This window comes from Zonotrichia leucophrys, chromosome 2 (assembly GCF_028769735.1).
Source record: "Zonotrichia leucophrys gambelii isolate GWCS_2022_RI chromosome 2, RI_Zleu_2.0, whole genome shotgun sequence".
In the NCBI taxonomy this organism is placed as follows: domain Eukaryota; kingdom Metazoa; phylum Chordata; class Aves; order Passeriformes; family Passerellidae; genus Zonotrichia; species Zonotrichia leucophrys.
The window spans coordinates 108,251,065-108,269,904 of record NC_088171.1 but is presented as its reverse complement, the minus strand read 5'-3'; the positions used below and the strand labels follow the sequence as shown (position 1 = coordinate 108,269,904).

General features: G+C 38.0%; 1 protein-coding gene across 1 annotated transcript in view; it reads left to right on the top strand.

Annotated features, from left to right (window-relative positions):
- Positions 1 to 18,460, top strand: part of CDH2 (cadherin 2) — a 116,462-nt gene extending 98,002 nt beyond the window's left edge. Inside the window, exons 15-16 of the mRNA XM_064706018.1 lie at positions 9,737 to 9,901; positions 16,961 to 18,460. Coding sequence (XP_064562088.1) covers positions 9,737 to 9,901; positions 16,961 to 17,167 — 372 coding nt within the window. The 3' untranslated portion in view covers positions 17,168 to 18,460. The remainder of the gene's footprint in view (positions 1 to 9,736; positions 9,902 to 16,960) is intronic.
- The last annotated feature ends 380 nt before the right edge of the window (positions 18,461 to 18,840 follow it).

Below are 18,840 nucleotides of genomic sequence, written 5' to 3'. Positions count from 1 at the left end.
TGTACATAGTTTCAGTACAAGAACTGCATCCTGTTCATGCATCTGTTGTTGTACAGAAAAGTTGCAGTCTTAAAAGAAAATTAGGAAACCTCAGTCCTGTGAGAAGTAATTTTTCAGTTCACATATTCCCAGCTCCTGTTCATCCCGAATTCTCTGGGGGATCTGTTCAGCAATTGTCATGGATCTTTGATTTTTAATTACTGTCCACACAACCCTCAGGACAGAAGTGAGTTAGGTTCACTGAGTATGGTGCATTGGGAAGCCATAGGTGATGGTAGGGTAGCTTTGGGTGGGATTGTGCTGCAGATCAGAAACATTAACCACAGTAACCGTGTACAATGAGAGCAAAACAGGAATGGTTCTGAAGTCTCTCCTCTGCCCTTGTTGTGCTGTGCTCCTATCCATGTGGCAGTGCTGTCTTTGTGAGAGGTGCAGTCAGGGTGGCGTGGCAGGAGGGAGCGAGACATCCCGTGAGTGCCGGAAGCGTCCGTAATCGCAGCGAATGAGCGTGCTGCGCGCAGAGAAAGGAGAGCTGCCAGCGGGTGTACTGGCAGGAAAACAGTGAGGAATGTGAAATTAGGACTGTTTCCTCTCACAGTGGACATCGAAAGCATCTAAACCTAGAGAATTTTAAGGGCTTTACAAAAGATTGAATGATGTTTAGTCACAAACCCCCTTCTTACTTTCTAAAGATGAATTTTAAAGCCACTACTGCGATTTAGTTATCTTCACTGCAGCCACTTTGTTCAGATACATAGGTCCCCTTTTTGATCCATTGACAATAGGCCAGTCTCTGGGGGTCTAAAACACACTTGTACATTCCAAATGTAGAAAACATGTCCAGAAAAGAACAGCTTGTACAAAGTGTAACAAGCTTTTGTGACCATTTCTAGTGTAGCCAGTTTTATACCCCTGGTGGCAAAGTGGGGGTAGGTTCTCCCATAGCTTAAAAGCTAGGAAGTTGTTCCTATGCTGAATGGATGAAGAGAGAGCACAAACTTCATATCTTTTTTTCTTGTCTGCAATGGACAATGTAAATATGTTCTGTCTTGCTTTTCAGGGAGATTATTTGACTTTATTTTGGTCAGACATTTTTTAAAATCTAAATTCTTCCTGTGCTTAACTAGATGGTAATAATTCTTAGATTTGTTTTTTCTTGTTTCCCTCCTGCCCCCCCTCATCTTCTGTGCCCAGAGGAAAGAGGGAGAATGATATTTCATGGGGGTTTATTTGGTTTTGCACACATTTATGTGAGATTTCAGAACTTAGAATGCAGAGCTTTTTGAATGTCCCCAACAAGTTCCCTGCAAGCAGTAATCTCATTTTTGCAAACCATGGCTTAGCAAAATACTGCATAAGCAAAGCAGTATTTGCTTATGTGTATATGCTTTGTGGGCAAAAGATACTGGCTAGGAAGATCTTTGTGTTTTTGTCAATGTTAATGAAAGTATTCACGTTTCAAAGTGAGTGTTCTGAAAAAGTATGGGAGTAACATCAAAAATGTATTTTCAGAATGAGGCTTCACAGGGTAAAACTGCACTGTTCTATTAAAATCAAGAAAAATTGCTTTGTGTCAATCTTGGATCCGTAAGTCATCAGCAAATTACAGGAAAGTGTTCTGCGTCAATATTAACTTTTTTTATGGTGCATCATACCTAAAATCCTGAGGACTGATTAAACAAGCAGCTTCAATAGAAGGCAGTACACAAGGTGACTCAAACAGAGAGCCATCCTGCCCAGGGTGCATCTCATGTGGTGAAATAAAAGGGAATTTTAAAGCCTCATGTGCATCTCAGTGAAAACAGTATTTTAAAAGCTTCAGACATTTTCATAAAAAGTAAAGTTACTTTTATTGATAGCCAGCAAATTACTTTTTGAAATCACATGCTTCTCTAGAAGGACAGCTTGAATATTTACCCTGTGTGGCCTGATATTTCCCAGATGTTTAGGTTATTTGAAGATGAGACTGTTAGGGCTTGAAGGTAAGTGATAGAACTTAGGTCTCTCTGTATCCTGAAACAAATTAAATTTTGGAGGTTTTTTATCTTAAAATACTTATTTATTTGAGAGGTTTAATTTATTTGTATTGAAACTATGCAAGTTGGGGTTCTTAGCTGTTATGGCAGACCCAGAAACTCCTAAAACACGTTCAGCAGGTTCCTTTCAAACTCTCTGTACATTCTATCAGAGTGATGTCTCCGGTAAGAAATTACATGAGTTCAAATTGCAGCTAATTCCTCTGAGTCACAGCAACTGCCAGAAACAAGTTGGAATTCCTTTCATTTTGTTGGTGTCTTTGGGTTTTTTTTCTCCTGTGCCAGCAATTCCAAGGAATTATGAAGTGAAATCTGTAATAAAAGAGCAGTTTAGTCCTTCGTGAAGGTCTTCTGTTAATCCCATCTGAGGCCATCTTGGCCTGCTTTGTTCAGTCTGACAGACTGAATGCTTGTCAAGAAAATTGAGGATCTTGAATGATTCATAGTTGTCTTCTACCCTGGCATGATGTACACAGAGTCGTGTGATCTCCACAGCAGCTGAGAAAAATGCTATTAATTCTGTAAGCCAGAAAAGCTTTTGATCTGTGGGTCATAACTGAAGTCAGCCTGCTCGCCTCCAAAGAGCATTGTCAACACTGGAAGTGTTTTGGACTTTTTTCACCTAGAAAAAACAGGCTGAAAAACAGGCTCCAAAATGTTTACAGCACTCCTGTTGTTCCAGGCAGCAACTATCTGGGTTTTCTGAACAATGAATGTACCAGCAGAAGTTGGGGATAAGGGAAGAATGAGAAAAAGCAGAATTATTCCAGATAGAAAGCTTTGGATTCTTCTCAGGATTCTGTTTACTATTTTCTACTTTCAACAGTTGAGCTACCTGACTTAGAGGAGATGGGCCATGAGAGGGTTTGAGTCAGCATCATTCTGCAGAAGTCAATATGACTGGTTTGGGAAGGGGAAAAGTGTTGGGGATGGGGGTTTTTTTGGTGTTGGTTTGTTTGTTTTGGTTTGGTTTGGTTTTGCTTTGTTTTGTTTGTTAAACCCTGGTATTTTGTTTTGTTTTTCCTAAAATTATATCTGAATCTTAAACTCCTGCGGATGGGGGACAGTATAGTTTGTTACATTCTGAAACAGAAAGTTCAAATTAGGAAACTGGAGTGAGTGCCTCTCTTGACTATTAATGAACCTCATGATCCGTAGCTTGTCGTTGTTCAGCAAATGGGGAGGTGTGAGGTGCAAATGGTGAATATTTTTTCCTGATACAATGTGCTCTAAACTTGTAACACCAGTCTCAGTTCCAGAGAACCCAAACCTGCTGCTGAATGAGTGTTGGAGCACTTAGCATGTGTTTGCAGCGTAGTTGCAGACACACAGCCCATCACACAGCCCATCACAACCCATAACCATCACTAACTCATTTTTGTCACATATCTCAGGCCATTTGTGTGACTTACATCAAGGTGGTGGGTGCTTGACTGGGATATGTGCAGCATATGTCAGCCTGATAACTGTGATACTTTTTTTTTTTTTTAATCTAATTGCTATTGTAATATATCTCATTGCACAAGATGATTCTCTCCTTTGAGTTCATTTCTATAATGTTTTCTGAATTTTAGCAATACTTGCTCATGCAGGTAGTCCTGCTGAAGCAAGTTGTCTGAGCAAGTGGGTGGTATGCTTTTAAAGTATTGCAGATGAGCTGTTTTGAACATGTAGGATAATCTAGCCCTCAGATCTTTTCAGCACTAGAATTTCAATGCAGTGATTTTACTATTATTCTAAGTCGTTTACTGCTGAGGAGTCGTCATTGTCCTTCCTACATCAGTTTTTTTTACATTAATCAATAGCTTGCTTTTTTGTCATATTTTTTACATATTTACATAGAGAAAGTCGTAGCATTTAACGCTGTTAATCGCATTAAAAAGAAAAGATGAATGGTTTATTGTATGTGTGCAGGATCTAAATTCTGAACAGAAATTGTTCTTTTATGAAAGGGTAGCTGTGTCCCTTTCATAAATGTGTGAGCATTTATGTGTCATAGATAAAAGCAAAATTAGGTAATCCTTCTGAATTTTTGTGTCTGGGTTTTGGGGTTCCTTTTCATATTGTCATAACTTTCTGTATGCCCGCATTTTGAGATAACATTAGTCTTCTATGCTTGGTCTTTTTACCTTGTAAACATGATAATGGTCCTTACCTACTCCATGAACTTTATAAATCCATGTGATTCGATTTTCTTTTTCACCACCCTGAGTGTTAATGAGATCATTTACTCTCAGTTTTTAACCTTCATTTTGCATTGCATTAAGAATAGAACGTTTTATGTTCTGAAATTTCAAACATAATGAATGAAATAAAGGTTGCTATGATATTCCCCATGAATATACAATACTATAATTAAAAGGTAGTTATTTCAGGGATTGTGTTTGCTTACTAAGACATTAGCTTCACTTTTTTGAATAAGTGACTCATACAGTGCTCCTTTGGAGGAATTACTGTCATTCCTTGGTGAATCTTTATCTCGTGATGTGAAAAGTAGTATTTTCATAATTCCATTACAAAATTGTTTTGTTTTATTTTATCATATCTAGAACCTCTGCCTGTTACTGCATTGTATCTGCAGCTGGAGCTTCACTTTCACCTTTCTTATTATGAAAAAGATAAGCTAGCTTCTTTGATATCTTAAAAATTATTAACTTGTAGTACTCCAGATGCATCTATAATAAAAACAAATGGGAAAATCAGTATGGCAGAAAGTAATCTAAAAGCAAGTGACAAAGAGCAACTGTTGGTGTAGGCATTTTAACTATCCTCCCACCTGCAGCCTACATCTAATCAGTTCTCTATCTTTGCTTTTTTTGAAGTCTCATAGTTTCAGGAAATGTAAGATTTAGGGGAGGTTGTAGTATTTTGCAGAAGTCAAGCAATATTTTATGTGAAAATTTCTGATAGCCTTTTAGGATGATTTTGGTGGGTTTGGGGGTAGAATATATAGCAGGATTGGTTTTCATTTATTTTTTTTTTTTCTTTTTTTTTTCTTCAAGATTTCAGTGGGAACATGCAGGAGTAAAATATTTCTTTCCTTACTTCCCCATCTCATTTCTCTATCGGAGTAGATAGTAATTGCCTCTGGGACAAAAAGGCAAAGCAGAACACGTGTTTTATCCACAGGTATTTCAGAGTCATTATTAGTTCTGTTCTCTTCAGAAAATAAAAAAAACTGAGTTTATACTAATGCTCCATCCTCTAAAAGGGGCAGGTAAAATTCAAATTTCTGCTACTCTTGCTTTATATGCACCTAAACCACTGCAGCTGATTGTGTTCAGTGAAAGACACTTACAGGTCTCACCATCAAATTAAGTCAAAGTGATCTGGTGACAGTTAGGTTTATTATTTCTTGTATGGGGATAGAGCTGAACTTCCATATTTCTTTGCAAAGGGTGCATCCCTTGAAAATGAGAAACAGGTTTAGTGGTTTTATTACATTATTCATGTGTCCAGTCCTGTGTTGGTGGCTAGGCAAAGCTTTCCTTCTGCAGAAGGTGAAAACCCAAGTCACCCCTAGAAGTGTATCACACACAGTCTCATGACCAGCCAGGAAATAAACCAAGAGCTCCGAGACAGCAGAGAAGCCAGAGTCATAAATCATTAATTAATGTCAGTCACATTCCAGGCACTAGGCTGTGGTAGTGGAGAGCTCAATTCAGATATAATGTATTAAAATATTTTCTGAGTGTTCCTTTCTCAAAAATGTCCGTCCTGTCTCTGCATAGCATTTTATAGTTTTAGTTCATTGTCGTTTCATTCTGTTGTTTGCAGTTCTGCATCATAATGTTCCAGGATACATTCATATAAGGCAGTTACCAGTGACTGTAAACATTTTTTACTTTTAGGGTTTTTTTCCAAGAACTTAAGTAAATCTTCTAATTTAGAACAACTAATGAGGATGACAAAAATAAAAGATGTTTAAAACATCTCCTGCCGTAACCAGTCACTGCTCTATGAGGGATTATTACTCAGGCGCTGTTCAGTGAATAGCTGCCTTGCCCAAGAGGAAGTTGTTTAAGGAGGAGATTTTTGAAGGCTGCATTATCCTGTGTTTCAGTGGTTACTGGGGAATGTAAAATGGCCTTTCTTCTATTCTGGATGTTTCTTCTATTCAAGTGGAGGTACTTGAACTGTGCTTTGGCGCATACTGTGTGGATGTTCTTCAAGAAGTGCTTTGAGGGGTTTTAGAACCTTCTGCATACACTTCTGGTAATTCATAAGGCTTGGTTACCTGATTTTGACATTTAGCATTTTTCACTGGGATTGCATGTTTCAGGAATATAAGGTTTGAACTAGTAATGGTTGAAGTCTTTTCTTAAAGCTGTTAGAACTTAGTGAAGAGCTAATAATGTCAATATTGCAATCAAGTTGGAGGGGAGAAAGGGTAGTGGGGTTTGAGGGGAGAGGTGGGCGGTGAGATGGACTAATTTCACAAGATGAAACTTCTGATAAAATGTCCTTCTGACACTTTAAAGTTGTCATCTCTAACCACCAGTTATCAAAAAGGCAACCAAAGTGTCTCCAGTGATAACAGATCCCTTCATAAACAAGCAGAAAAAAAATCATTCAGCTTGCTTCACTTACATCCCTGTTATAGAATGTGAGGTTTCTGTTTCCCTGTTGACTGTGGATTTGGACTATCAGACTAGTTCTGGTTTCCAAAGGCCTGAGTTTTTTTAGATGCAAAATGGGAGCAAACTAACATATGTTAGCAGTATTGCAATTGAGAAAAACGAATTAGATTCTCTCTTTCATCAACAATTTTAGGTTTGTCCAGAAGTTTGACAGGGAGAAAACTTGAACGAAACATCTGTTTCAGTCTGCTAAAGTCTAAACTGAAGGAAGGGATTTTTTTCTAGAATTGCTGGAGTTAGGACTAACCAGCCCTAACTAAATAAATACTCTGACAAAAATTTGCAGCCATATGAATTAGATTCTCACAACTTTGACTGAAGTACATTTCCAATGGAGGGCCAAGACTTTTTCCCCAGTGAATTGCCAGTAATCCATAAGGAGATTTTAACTATCAGAAAGTTATATGGGAAAAGGCTGGAGCAAAACCAAAGCACTGTAGAATTGTGGTCCTGAAATTAAGAGTTAAAATGATGACCCAGAATGCTGATCAAAGCTGTCTGTCCCAGCCTATCCCACCATGTTTTGTTCTCTCTTTGATGTGCCAGTTTTCCATTTAGCTGTCATTTCTACAGTTAACTATCTTAACAAACTCTGTTTGAGGCTAACCTTTGAGTCTATTCAGGAGCTTTAGGTAGTGTGTGAAAAGCTTTCCTGTCTGTGAAAGCAGCACTGAGTGAAGAGATGGGACCTCAGCACCTCTAAACAGCTTATGACCTGGCATTTTAAAGCATTTTTTCATCTTCTATGTTGCAATAATTGAGTAGAGTTACTTTAGACAGAATGTTGAAGCAGCTGGGGTGGTTTTGTGGTGCCTGGCACTCAGTGGGTTTGGGGAGGTGGTGGATGGGCTGGCCATTCCCCACTGGTGTGCAGCTAGTACTGGTTTTATGATAGGAGGGTTTGAGAGTCCAAGGTAGTATATACAGTGGATCTTCTTTGCACATCCGGACACTATTAGACCTGCAAGATAAATTTTCTCTGATAGAAGGCAAAATGACAGTGTCATAAATTACCCTAGAAAAGAAAACCAAAGTGGGATTCCACATAAGGACACGTTCTGCACTGCTGTTACCTCACAGATGGCTATCTTTGCTGACTTTCTAGCTATTAGAGTCTGCATATGTCTCAAACTACTAGATACATTCAAAAGGATGCCTTAGATGTGGACATAATAGACTGACAAGCTTGATTTATATTTCTGTATTAGCACTAACCAGTAAAAGAATTGTATACAAATGTGTGTGGGTGAGGAAAAAAATTGTACAGTTGAAATGAATAGAGATGCTCTTCTGGTTTTAATACATTGTTATTTAACTATACCAGTTTGAATTCCTCCACAATGAAATGCTTAGATTTAAAAAAATAGATATATATTTCATTTCTCCCTGTTGATGTTTTTCACCTTTATCTTTTGGGTGAGTATGAAAAGCACTTGTGTTACATATTTATAAATTCTAAAAAGTACATTCTTCTCTGTTTGATAGGATTTTCTGATAGCATGTCTCTAAACTATTTTGATTTATTTTACGTAATAAAAAGAGAAAGGATAAAAAGTTCTGTTCTGTTTACTTTTCTCTGATTCATACTGCTTCTTGGAGATCACTTATTATTCTGTTTGGTACATGAAGTACCGAAGGGTAGGAGTTAAAGCTCTGCCCCAAGGAACTTGTAATCTAATTAAAGCATATGAAACTGCATTCTCAGATCTCAGTGGAGCTGTTCCACCTTTTTTGACTATATATTTGTGTGCAGTCATCTGAGAACCCAAGTAACAAATCAGAAGGTGTAGTGGATTTGATAATCAGTTGCAGTTCTCCCCACAAACTACCATCGCTGCTGTCAAAAAGAATTCTTCTCCTCTTGAAAAGTCTGGGTTTGGGTCACAGGAGGTCACAGTCTCAGAAAGGATCTACATCCTGTGAGATAACAGCAGCAGTAAAAGCTTGCACTCCTTCCCTTAGGAGCCAGTAAGGATCTAATGAAAAATAGTCTGAGCAGACAACTTCCAGCAAGTTGAGATTATAAATAAGATTCTTACCAGAACAGCACTGTTGAAAAATTGATATTTTTGATGGGTAGAGTAGCCTATTTAGGATGTTTATAACTGCTTGGATTATTTGTGGGGCAGAGTATCTGGCATACAGCAGAGTTGGCATGAGCCCCCATCTGCTGGTAGTTCTTGAATGGCTTTTGTTTAAGCCTTGATGTGCAGTTCTTTGTTGTGCATTCTCACCAATGCCCTGTGTGAAGGCATCAGAGAGCATGACTTTCTTCTAGACATGGCAACAGTGAGGAGAATGGTAATGATGAAATGCATCTCACTGTGCAGAGAGAATTCAGGAATATCTGTTGAATGCATAAACACTGATCTAATTAAATTTTTCACATACATACATGCTGCTTATTGGAATTCATACTGCTGTGCTAACTTCATCAGTCTGCCAGAGTTTGAAACTGCAGCATCAAGTACTTAATGAACAGATTCATGAGTAATCTCTAGAAAGTGCTTAGAATTAAGGCCAAATCTGAGGAGCTTTGTACTTCTTATGATATTTTTCACCCTTTGGCTTTCATATTATGGGAGCCACATAAAATCAGCAAGGAGTCTTAAATTCATTCTTTGAAGGTATTAGAAAATACTGCAGAACACTGTGCTTGCTTTTTTCTCAGAATGTATGGCATTTTTTTTCTTAGAAAAATAAGAGTTGGATTTGGCATCTTTGCTCTGTGCTGTAAATCATCATTACTAGCTAAAGTGTTTAGTCCCTTAATAGTACTACTCAAATCCCTGCTTCTCAAGGGAAAACTTATGAGAAGCTCTACAAATCTGATGGAATAGAATCAAACCAGGAGATTCAGGGAGTATAAATCAAATAACATCCTGTTGGTATGCAAATAGCAGTGTTATTGACTTATCCTCAGTAAGCACTACAGTCCTGAAAACAGGACTTCTGGTGAAATGATACTTTGCATTTTCCTTTTTTTCCTTCTCATGTTTCCCCCTGACAGATACTGTTTGAAATTCTGCTAACGTTCTGTGTCTGTTTCATATTTTTCAGGATTATGACTTGAGCCAGCTCCAGCAGCCTGACACTCTGGAACCAGATGCCATCAAACCTGTTGGAATCAGACGTCTTGATGAAAGGCCAATCCATGCAGAACCTCAGTATCCAGTCAGATCAGCTGCTCCTCATCCTGGGGACATTGGGGACTTCATTAATGAGGTAAAGAAGCGAAGAAAGGTTTCCTCCTAAGATCTGATAAGCTTTTATATTTTGTTTATTCTACTCCACATGAGTAGCTGTTACATTAGAACATAATAACTTTTTAAAATTTCCTCAGACAATTAAAATTGTCTCACTAGACAGAAGTAAATACAGTCTTCTAAAGTACAGACAAATTTAATTAACTCATTCAAACAGAAAGGCAAGATATATCAATTAACTTCTGTGCATCCATATTAATTACATTCATAGTACGTTATCAGCAGCAACCACAATATCTCCAAGCAGGATTATGCAATGAGTTGCAAGTAATAAACAGAATAACAAAATTGTATGTAGCCTAAACTCATTTATTAATTCACAGTAATTTAATAATGGAAAAAGTTCATTTTCATTCTCCTCATACATTACCCTTTGAGTGCAGATAATAGTGGAAATTCAGTACCTTCAATAAGACCAAAAGAATTCTGTCAAATACGATTAGTGAGCAGGGCAGCTAAATTAAATGTTATGTAAGTGCATTTAATACTTGTCTTGTCATAGAGCTTTCAAAGATTTTGCATTATCTTTGATTCTTCAATCTAATAAATGTAATTGAGATTCAGACTATACCAGAGTACTGATAGCTCTGAAAGAAATTATCCTCATTATTTCTATCACTGGTCAGCCTTAAATCATTGGTGTTGTGGTACTTATGATAGAACGTGTTTCTTGTGTTTTCTGGTTATAGGGGAAAAAAAAAAAAGCTAACCCAGGATTTACTTCTATTTTTACTTTATTCTCTACTGAATTGTAGTAGTTAATTATTTGTCATATCTTCCTTGTCAGCTGGAGCTGGACACATACTGCAGGGTATTGCAGAACAGTTTCTGCAAACTGTTTATTCTTGTTTGCCTTGAAGAAAAGTCATGCTAATATACTAAAGTCTTTTGTGTTAGAAAGCTGCAGAAAATTGAATTTGCCCCTTTTAAGGTATACGGTGATACAATTGTCAAAAAACTTAGAGGGGAGTTGACTAGCAGAAAATGTACAAATATTCTTGTAAGACATTTTATTTTAAGAGACTCCAGTTTTTGCTTGCCTTACACTTCTAAATATTACATTATAATTGGCTTCTGGAAAATAGTGGAGACACGAGACAATAAAAGACCCGCATTGTTGACCAAGGCAGTGTACAAACAAGAACTTCCTTGTGCTTCTAAACAATCAGAATTTCCATCCTGTTCTCACACAGCTGTGGCCAGACAGTGCCCACCTGGCAGGCAGTAGTGAAGAACCCTGTTTTTTGTTGTTCTCAAAGCAGCCAGGAGGCTTTGTTATGGAGCAGAGGCAGGGAATGGGTCTGATTCTGCTGGAAGGCCAGAAAGGGGCCAGAGGTCGTCCAGCCTCTTAAGACTTTTTTTAATGACTTAGCAAGCTGTTCTTGCAATATTATTTTTCAGTAGGTTATCACTCTTGAAGATGATAGCATCAGTGTGTACACATGGGGCAGAAGAAACAGTGCGTGCTGTCTTGATTTAACCCCATAAGTTTGTAATGTGCTACAGACGAGCATAGAGTCATTTTCTTCCTGTTGTCTACTGTACTATATCAGTACCTCCCTTTATGCTTCCCCTTGCCATCCACCATAAAAGAAAGCTTCTCCCAGCTATTCATACACAGTAAAATAATGTCATTGATTAAGAAAATATGTGCAAATATATATGAAGTTAAAGAAAACACAGCAATTTTCTTGTCTGCAAGTTAGCTCAGAATTAATTATATCCTCTGATTGAAAGGAACTGTGTGAGGTAGTTTCTGTGCTTTAAGGATTATATATTTAGCTTGTCTTCTTCGTAAGGGGTTTTTTTTCTGAGGATTTTACAGAAATGTATTGTTTTACTGTGGGGCATTCCATCTAACCCTCTCTCTAGCAGGCAGTAGCCACCCAAAGATTGTCTATGCTCTGTTTTCCCAGAAGACTGAGCAGAATAGGCATTTTATTTCTCTAAAATAGTGTCAGCTTAATTTGTGTTTTCTGTTAAAAATTTCCCATGACAGATGTGATTCTAAATTGTCTGCTGGATGTGGGAGAAAATGGGTCTGTCTTTCACAGGAGTATTCCTATGGAGATTGTTACAGTTAAATTTCAAAATTATCAGTGTCTAGAGTATAAATTTTCAGGCTGCACAGGTTTTCAGATTCTCCAGAAAATTGCACCTGCAGTCCTGGTATGATTAAACTCAAGAAACTTGGTAAGTTTCTCTCAGTTTTACTTGAGGTAAATTGAAAAAATATCTTGAGTAAAGCCTGTACCAGATATTTCTTAAGGCAGTTCCTACAGGAGATAAGCTGAGCTGTGGAAACAACATAGCAAGATAAGAAAGAGCAAAGTTCATATCTCTCTGCATCCAACTTCAATATTATTAGACGTAATTCTTCCCTTGGGCATCTCTAACCCAAACCACCCACCAAACTAGCCCAGTCCCTAGCTGAGCAGGGAGAGGCTGGTTTTGAACTGTCAGCCCTTCAGTAGAAAATTCTGCATTAGCCCCTTGGTTTGAAAAGATGCAACACTTTAGAGATCAGTCGAATATTTTGGAGATGTGGGTCAGTATGGTCTTTTGGGATGCTGGTCCACATGTGGAAATTAATTTAATCTGTTGAATGCTCACCAGCACCTCAGACACACTGCTGAGATTAGCTTCTGAATTACTTTAGCTTTGGACAAAAAATTGATTTCAGATACTGGAGGGTTTAGCTCCCATTTCCAAGCAAGCCATGGGAGTTTTCTTCTTATTTTCCTTACAGAGTCATAGAAACAAAAAGCAAAAAAAATATCCAGTGGGTCATTTAGGTTTTTTCCTTTTAGCAGTACTCTGTTTCTTCTGGTATATTATTTTCTACCTGTCATTCCTTGTATTAAACCTACTTAACTCAATGAGACATACATAAGTAAGAGTGTTTTGTAGTGTTCTGGTGACTTCTCAGTTGAAAAAAAGTTAACTGCAATAAAAAGTCATGCATTTTTATAACACAAAGTTCAGATAACACGTACAAAGCTATGAACTGTTTAAAACAGGAAGGTTCCAGAGGTGTCTGATAGTTAAAATAGGTTTTGCAGGCATAAGCTAAATGACCTCAGGGACTTTCTTGTTTTGTCTGTTTCAATGGATAGATGAATCTGTAATTTAAGAGGGGAAGGGAAAAACCTTCTTTTCTTCCAGTCCAGTGTACAAACAAGTCAGTGAAATAAGTCATGTGTTATTAAGAATCCTCTGTAGACTTTGTTTTCCATTTTGAGCCTTTCAAAGCCTAACCTGCAGAGTGTGGAGCATAATTAACACTTAGAATAGTCAAGATTTGCAGGACAGTATAAAGTAGACCTGTTTGAAGTAGTTTTTTTAATCCTGTTTTCAAGACCCACCTATATTGTCCCTAGAAATCTCAGGAAAGTTATATTGTGGTGGAGAATTTGTAGCTATTTATATAGCTACACAGAATATATTTATAATCAATAGAGGACATTGCCTGAGGTAAACTAAATTTAAATTGCAAACTAAAGGTCTCATCCCATGGAGACATGGAGGACCCTCAATTCATTCTCAGTAAATGGTTATTGGTGCAGTGCACCTCCATGCGAAATGGACTCCCTTGATGGTTCCAGATATAAACCAATTTGTTTTTTGTATTTCCCTGAAGATCTCTGTTCTTCCTTTCCTTCTCATCAAAAGCCTGCTGAATCTGATTAGGTAGTAGGATTAATGAAAATAGAGGCATTAGTTAGTTCAAGATTTGAGAGGGTTACTTTCCTTTAACTTGAGAGAAATGCCTGTATTAAATGCCTGCCTGTATTAAGGCACGTTTACTGCTGTTCCTCAGCCAAGGCACTGTAATTTCCCCAGTTCTACCCCTTATCACCTCCTTAGTGAAAGCTCTACTATGTTTATGAAAGACTAAATAAGTGAGTCTGTCCAAGGTCTCAAGCTGGCCTCTCTGTTGCTGTGGCTCTTCTTTGACAGCTTGTTGTGCACTGGTGGTGTAGTACACGTAAAGAAATGTGACAATTCACTGTCCCAGCAGGTTCCCCTGCTCCTGAGGATGTGCCCCAGAAATTCTGTTGTTGAGTGAGCTTCTCACTCCAATGAAAACTTCACGTTTTCAGATCAGGAAACTGTAAACCGAGTAACTATAACAGCTCTATTGCTCTGAGGCTTTTGAACACATCTGGTAAAAACTGAGATCTCTTTTCAGAAGTGACTGACAACGAAGGCCTTAGCAACAAAATCAGTAGTAGCCACTCCTGGCTGCCATTTGTCATCCTTTTGGTTGTGCAGATGCAGCAGGCTGTGTATCCATACCACCTCCACCCACTGAGAGGGACAGCATAATAAAAAGAAAAAAGGTGGCAGTGCTGAAACCAAAGGGAGCTTCCAAGCTGATGGCACTGCCAGGGCTGTCTGGCATGCTGTAGAACCCAACAGCAAAGAGCAGCATTACACTGGGTATGCTCAAAGAGTCAGCTTAGCAGAGGGAAGGAGAAAACATTGTAGTACTTCTCTCTCATTTTAGTATGTAACTTGTGACACAAATATAGCAGAAATCTTGTCATTTGAAGAGTTAGACACTAAGTTCAGTCATTACGCTGTGAACCAGGAGATAGGTGAAAATGTCAGTGTAACTTGTGCTGTGCAGTTGAATCAATACTTCCAAAACATGACCCGTAGCTACGTTCTCTGAATGAAATGGATTACACTGCCAGCACAACCTTTGAGAAAGTGAATTTGTTAGTGAGATCCTATCTTGTAAGTCAGTAACTCAAAACCAGTTTCCTTTTCTGAAATGCTATCATGATAGCAGCAGCAAATTGAAAAAAAAATTACAACTTCCCCTTTGGAAAAACAGATGGAAAGAGGCTGCCTTCTGCCTTGTCATGGATGACTGATAGGTATCAGAATTTTTGCAGTGCTGTAGGAAAATGTTTTGTTTGCTGATTTTTTAAAATAAATTGGTATCCCATGGTTGGCTGCCTATTAGTAGGCAGAACTGCAGGGAAATAACATTTTGTCTCCAAACCAACTTTCTAAATGACTTTCACACATGGATAGCTGGCATTCGTACCTCAGCACTCCTTACCCTCAGCTGGCATTTATTCTCCTTCCCTGTCACCTGCGTTCCAAACACATGGGTGTCTGGCACCGCAAGCAGGGTTAAGGAAAGATCTGAATACCATGGGGCCAGTTACTGCCTAAGAAGTAAAGTTGTCTTAGTGCTTCAGCTGCAGAAAATAAGAGAAAGCCTTAGAACTTGCCCCTTGGAAGCTGGATAAGGGATGTCTTCCAACACTTGCTGTTGCCTTTTCAAAATCGCACATCATTTTTGCTTATTGTGGCCATCAGGTTTGAAAATGCCAGAGAGAGATAACAAGCATCACCAATTATTCTTATCTCATGATTCAAAATTACACTTTTAATGCAGGCTATTAATAACCTGTTTGATGTTGTTGTACCACATGAAATTATCATTTCAAGGCCAAAATTTGTTCTTGATTGGAGGTCATTGGGTTGATAAATATGTTGGGCTTTTCCACCACTGATTTTGAAATTATTTTAGGTACATTTTGCACAATTCTGAATTATTTAAATAGATAATAAAGAACCAGGATTCACTTCTGCCTTTTCAATGCCAAATGCTTTAATTAATGAGTTTAATATGTATATATTCCATAATATATATTTGTAGAAGAAAAATCAGCTTCTGGTTCCATTTTGTCATATTTGGACAGAACACAATTGAGAGTGAAATGTACTTTTCTAAAACCAGAATATATTAGATCATTTGAAGGAAGCTTACTCATTCCTTCAAATAAGTAGGAGTATAATAATGCCATTCTTTAAATAAATAAACATTAAAAATTAAAAGTAAAACCAGCACAAATATCACTGGTAAAAATTAATAGTGAGCAATTTAAAATCCTAGCGCAGCCTTATGGAATTCTGGAAGATACATTTTCCCCTGTCAGTGTCTGCCAGAGTAGATCCTATTCAAAATGGAAGATCTTGAAAAAAAGTGTTGTTAATCCCATGGAAGAAACTATGAGGTTAAAAAAATACAAATGATAAGAGAACTTTTTGGCTTCAGGCTTTTATATTCAGCTTGTAAATCTTCCCCAGATAAGCACAGAGAAATTGTCTCATATTCTAAAGTTAGTTACTCATATAAGCGCTTAGTTTGGACTTACGTAACAAAACAGAGAATGTAGAGGCTTTTCTCTGGAAGAAGTGTGGTTCTTTCCTGGCTTTTCCTCTTCAATTCGCCAGCATTTCCTCCAATTCATTTTGTGTTGCTTTTAATTTTGTCTATTCAACTCCATAGACTGAAAATGTAAAAATGCTGATGGCCCACTGTTCATAACTTCAGTACTTTGAAATGAGGAAACAAAAACAGTCATCATCTTGTATTCAGCTTTGATGTCACTGTGTGTATTTTCTGAAGAGCAGGTGGATTTCATGGGTGGATGTGGCAAAACATAAAAGGCTTAAGACAACGTACCATATATTTTTCTCACAGCAGCCTACAAGGGTACATGAGTTTACAGGACTAACTAAATATGGATTTTGGCAGATGCAGATGGACTGCAGGCCAGAAAAGTCAGTGGATATGCTATTGACCATGTGAGATGGCTGTTGAAGTGAATCTCTGCAAACATGCTTATTTCTCCTTCCTCATCTGTCTAACCATTCCCACATTGCCCATGGCACAGGTTGTGGGCTGTATATCTCTGAAACTGTTTATTTACTAGCTTCAGTCCCAGTGCCATGACTCTCTCTTAAGGTTTTGTTAGGGCTGTGATTGCCGCTACATTCAAAATCTCCAGTGCTGCAATGCTGGAAACCTGGTCATTCTAAAAGGAGTTACAAAAATGTAAATCCTGTTTTGCACTGAATGGCAGGAGAGGAAGAACTTTGTTTTCTCAAGTGGTGCTTTATAGATAACTGCACTGCAAATATACCGGATGTGCTTTTGTCTCGCTCTCAGATACAGAACTTTATCTTCTTTTTTCCCCTCTCCTTCTTGCAGGGACTTAAAGCAGCTGACAATGACCCTACAGCCCCACCGTATGACTCCCTCTTAGTCTTTGACTACGAAGGAAGCGGCTCCACTGCTGGATCCTTGAGCTCTCTTAACTCCTCAAGTAGTGGTGGTGAGCAAGACTATGACTACCTAAATGACTGGGGCCCACGTTTCAAGAAACTTGCTGACATGTATGGTGGAGGTGATGACTGAACTTCAAAGTGAACTTTGGTTTTGGACAAGTACAAACATTTCAACTGATATTCCCCAAAAGCATACAGAAGCTAGGCTTTAACTTTGTAGTCTACTAGCACAAGTGCTTGCTGAAGGCTTTGGCTTAGGCTGCAAACCAATTTGGGCTCCGTGGAATATCAGTGATCCAATGCTGTTTGGAAAAAAATATTGAGCTCAGTTACACTTGAATTTTACAGTACAGAAGCACTGGGATTTTATGTGCCTTTTTGTACCTTTTTCAGATCGGAATTAGTTTTATGTTTAAGGCTTTAATGGTACTGATTTGTGAAATGATGCATTAAAGAGACAAAATATGTTGGGGTGGGGAGGAGTAAGGTGAAACACAATATACTTCACAATGCTTTTGTTACATCGCATTGCTTTTATTAAAATAAGGAGATTAAAAATAAACAAAAAAATCCTCATGGAACAATTTTATTATCTGGGAGAGAGAACCATGAGGTGGAACAATGTACATTACTTCTAGTTTTAGATGTTAGGGGACTTTTTTCACTAAAATTCTAAAAATTATGCAGCTGGTTGCAAATAAAGGGAGTTTTCATATCACCAGTTTGTAGCAGAATTGATTTTTTTTTCCTTATGCTAGAATGTTAGACACATTTTGGTCTTAATCCATGTACACGTTTTGGTTTTTGTTGTTTTTTTTAATTTCTAGTATTTTTTTCCCACTTCACTGTAAAAAATGGTATGTGTACATAATGTTTTATTGGCATAGTCTGTGGAGAAGTGCAGAAACTTCAGAACACGTGTATGTATTATTTGGACTATGGATTCAGGTTTTTGCATGTTTATATCTTTCGTTTATGGATAAAGTATTTACAAAACAGGTTGCAAACAAGTGACATTGATTCAATTGTTGAACTGTAGTTAGAGTACTCAATATTTTTTTTATTTTTATTTTTATTATTTTTTTTTGGTTTGGGGAGGGAGAAAAGTTCTTAGCACAAAAAAGTTTTACATAATTTGTACCAAAAAAAGGGGGGGGGAGGGGAGTTGGCCTGATACTGGTGGCACGAGAAAATATACAGTATGTTTTCGGGGTGGGAGGGGGGGGAAGGAGCTTTCAAACTGGAGAGACTTCTGAGAACAGCTTTGCCTCTGTATTGTGTACCAGAATATGAATGATACACCTCTGACCCCAACGTTCTGAATAAAATGCTAATTTTGGATCTGGTGCTTGGTTTGGCATTTTTTCTTCCACCTGAGCAGCCCTGACTGCAGTAAATAAAAAGTACCCAAAATGTGTTTGAATTCTGTGAGAAGTTGTGTGTGCTTCTTTGGCATTTCCTACTGCCAGACTAAAAACAAGCTGCATGTAGAAGAAAGCCCAGCTCAAATTTGGAAGGCAAGTTCCCAGGTAAAAGCAAAGTGATCTGTGCTGGGATTTCTGAGAATTCACAATTTTCGGTTCCCCAGTGATGGCTAGCTCTTTGGTTTAATGTGCATTATCTAAATAAGAACTTGCATAATTTTTGGCTCATTTCTAGACTGACAGTTTAATGGATGTGTGATTATGCTGCAGGTTGCATAAATAAATTGCAGATTGTAGCAGTCCTCTGAGCCTGGACTTTCTTATGCTGAAGTGAAGACAAGCCCCTGGTAACCTGAGTGCACATCAAATCACATCCTTC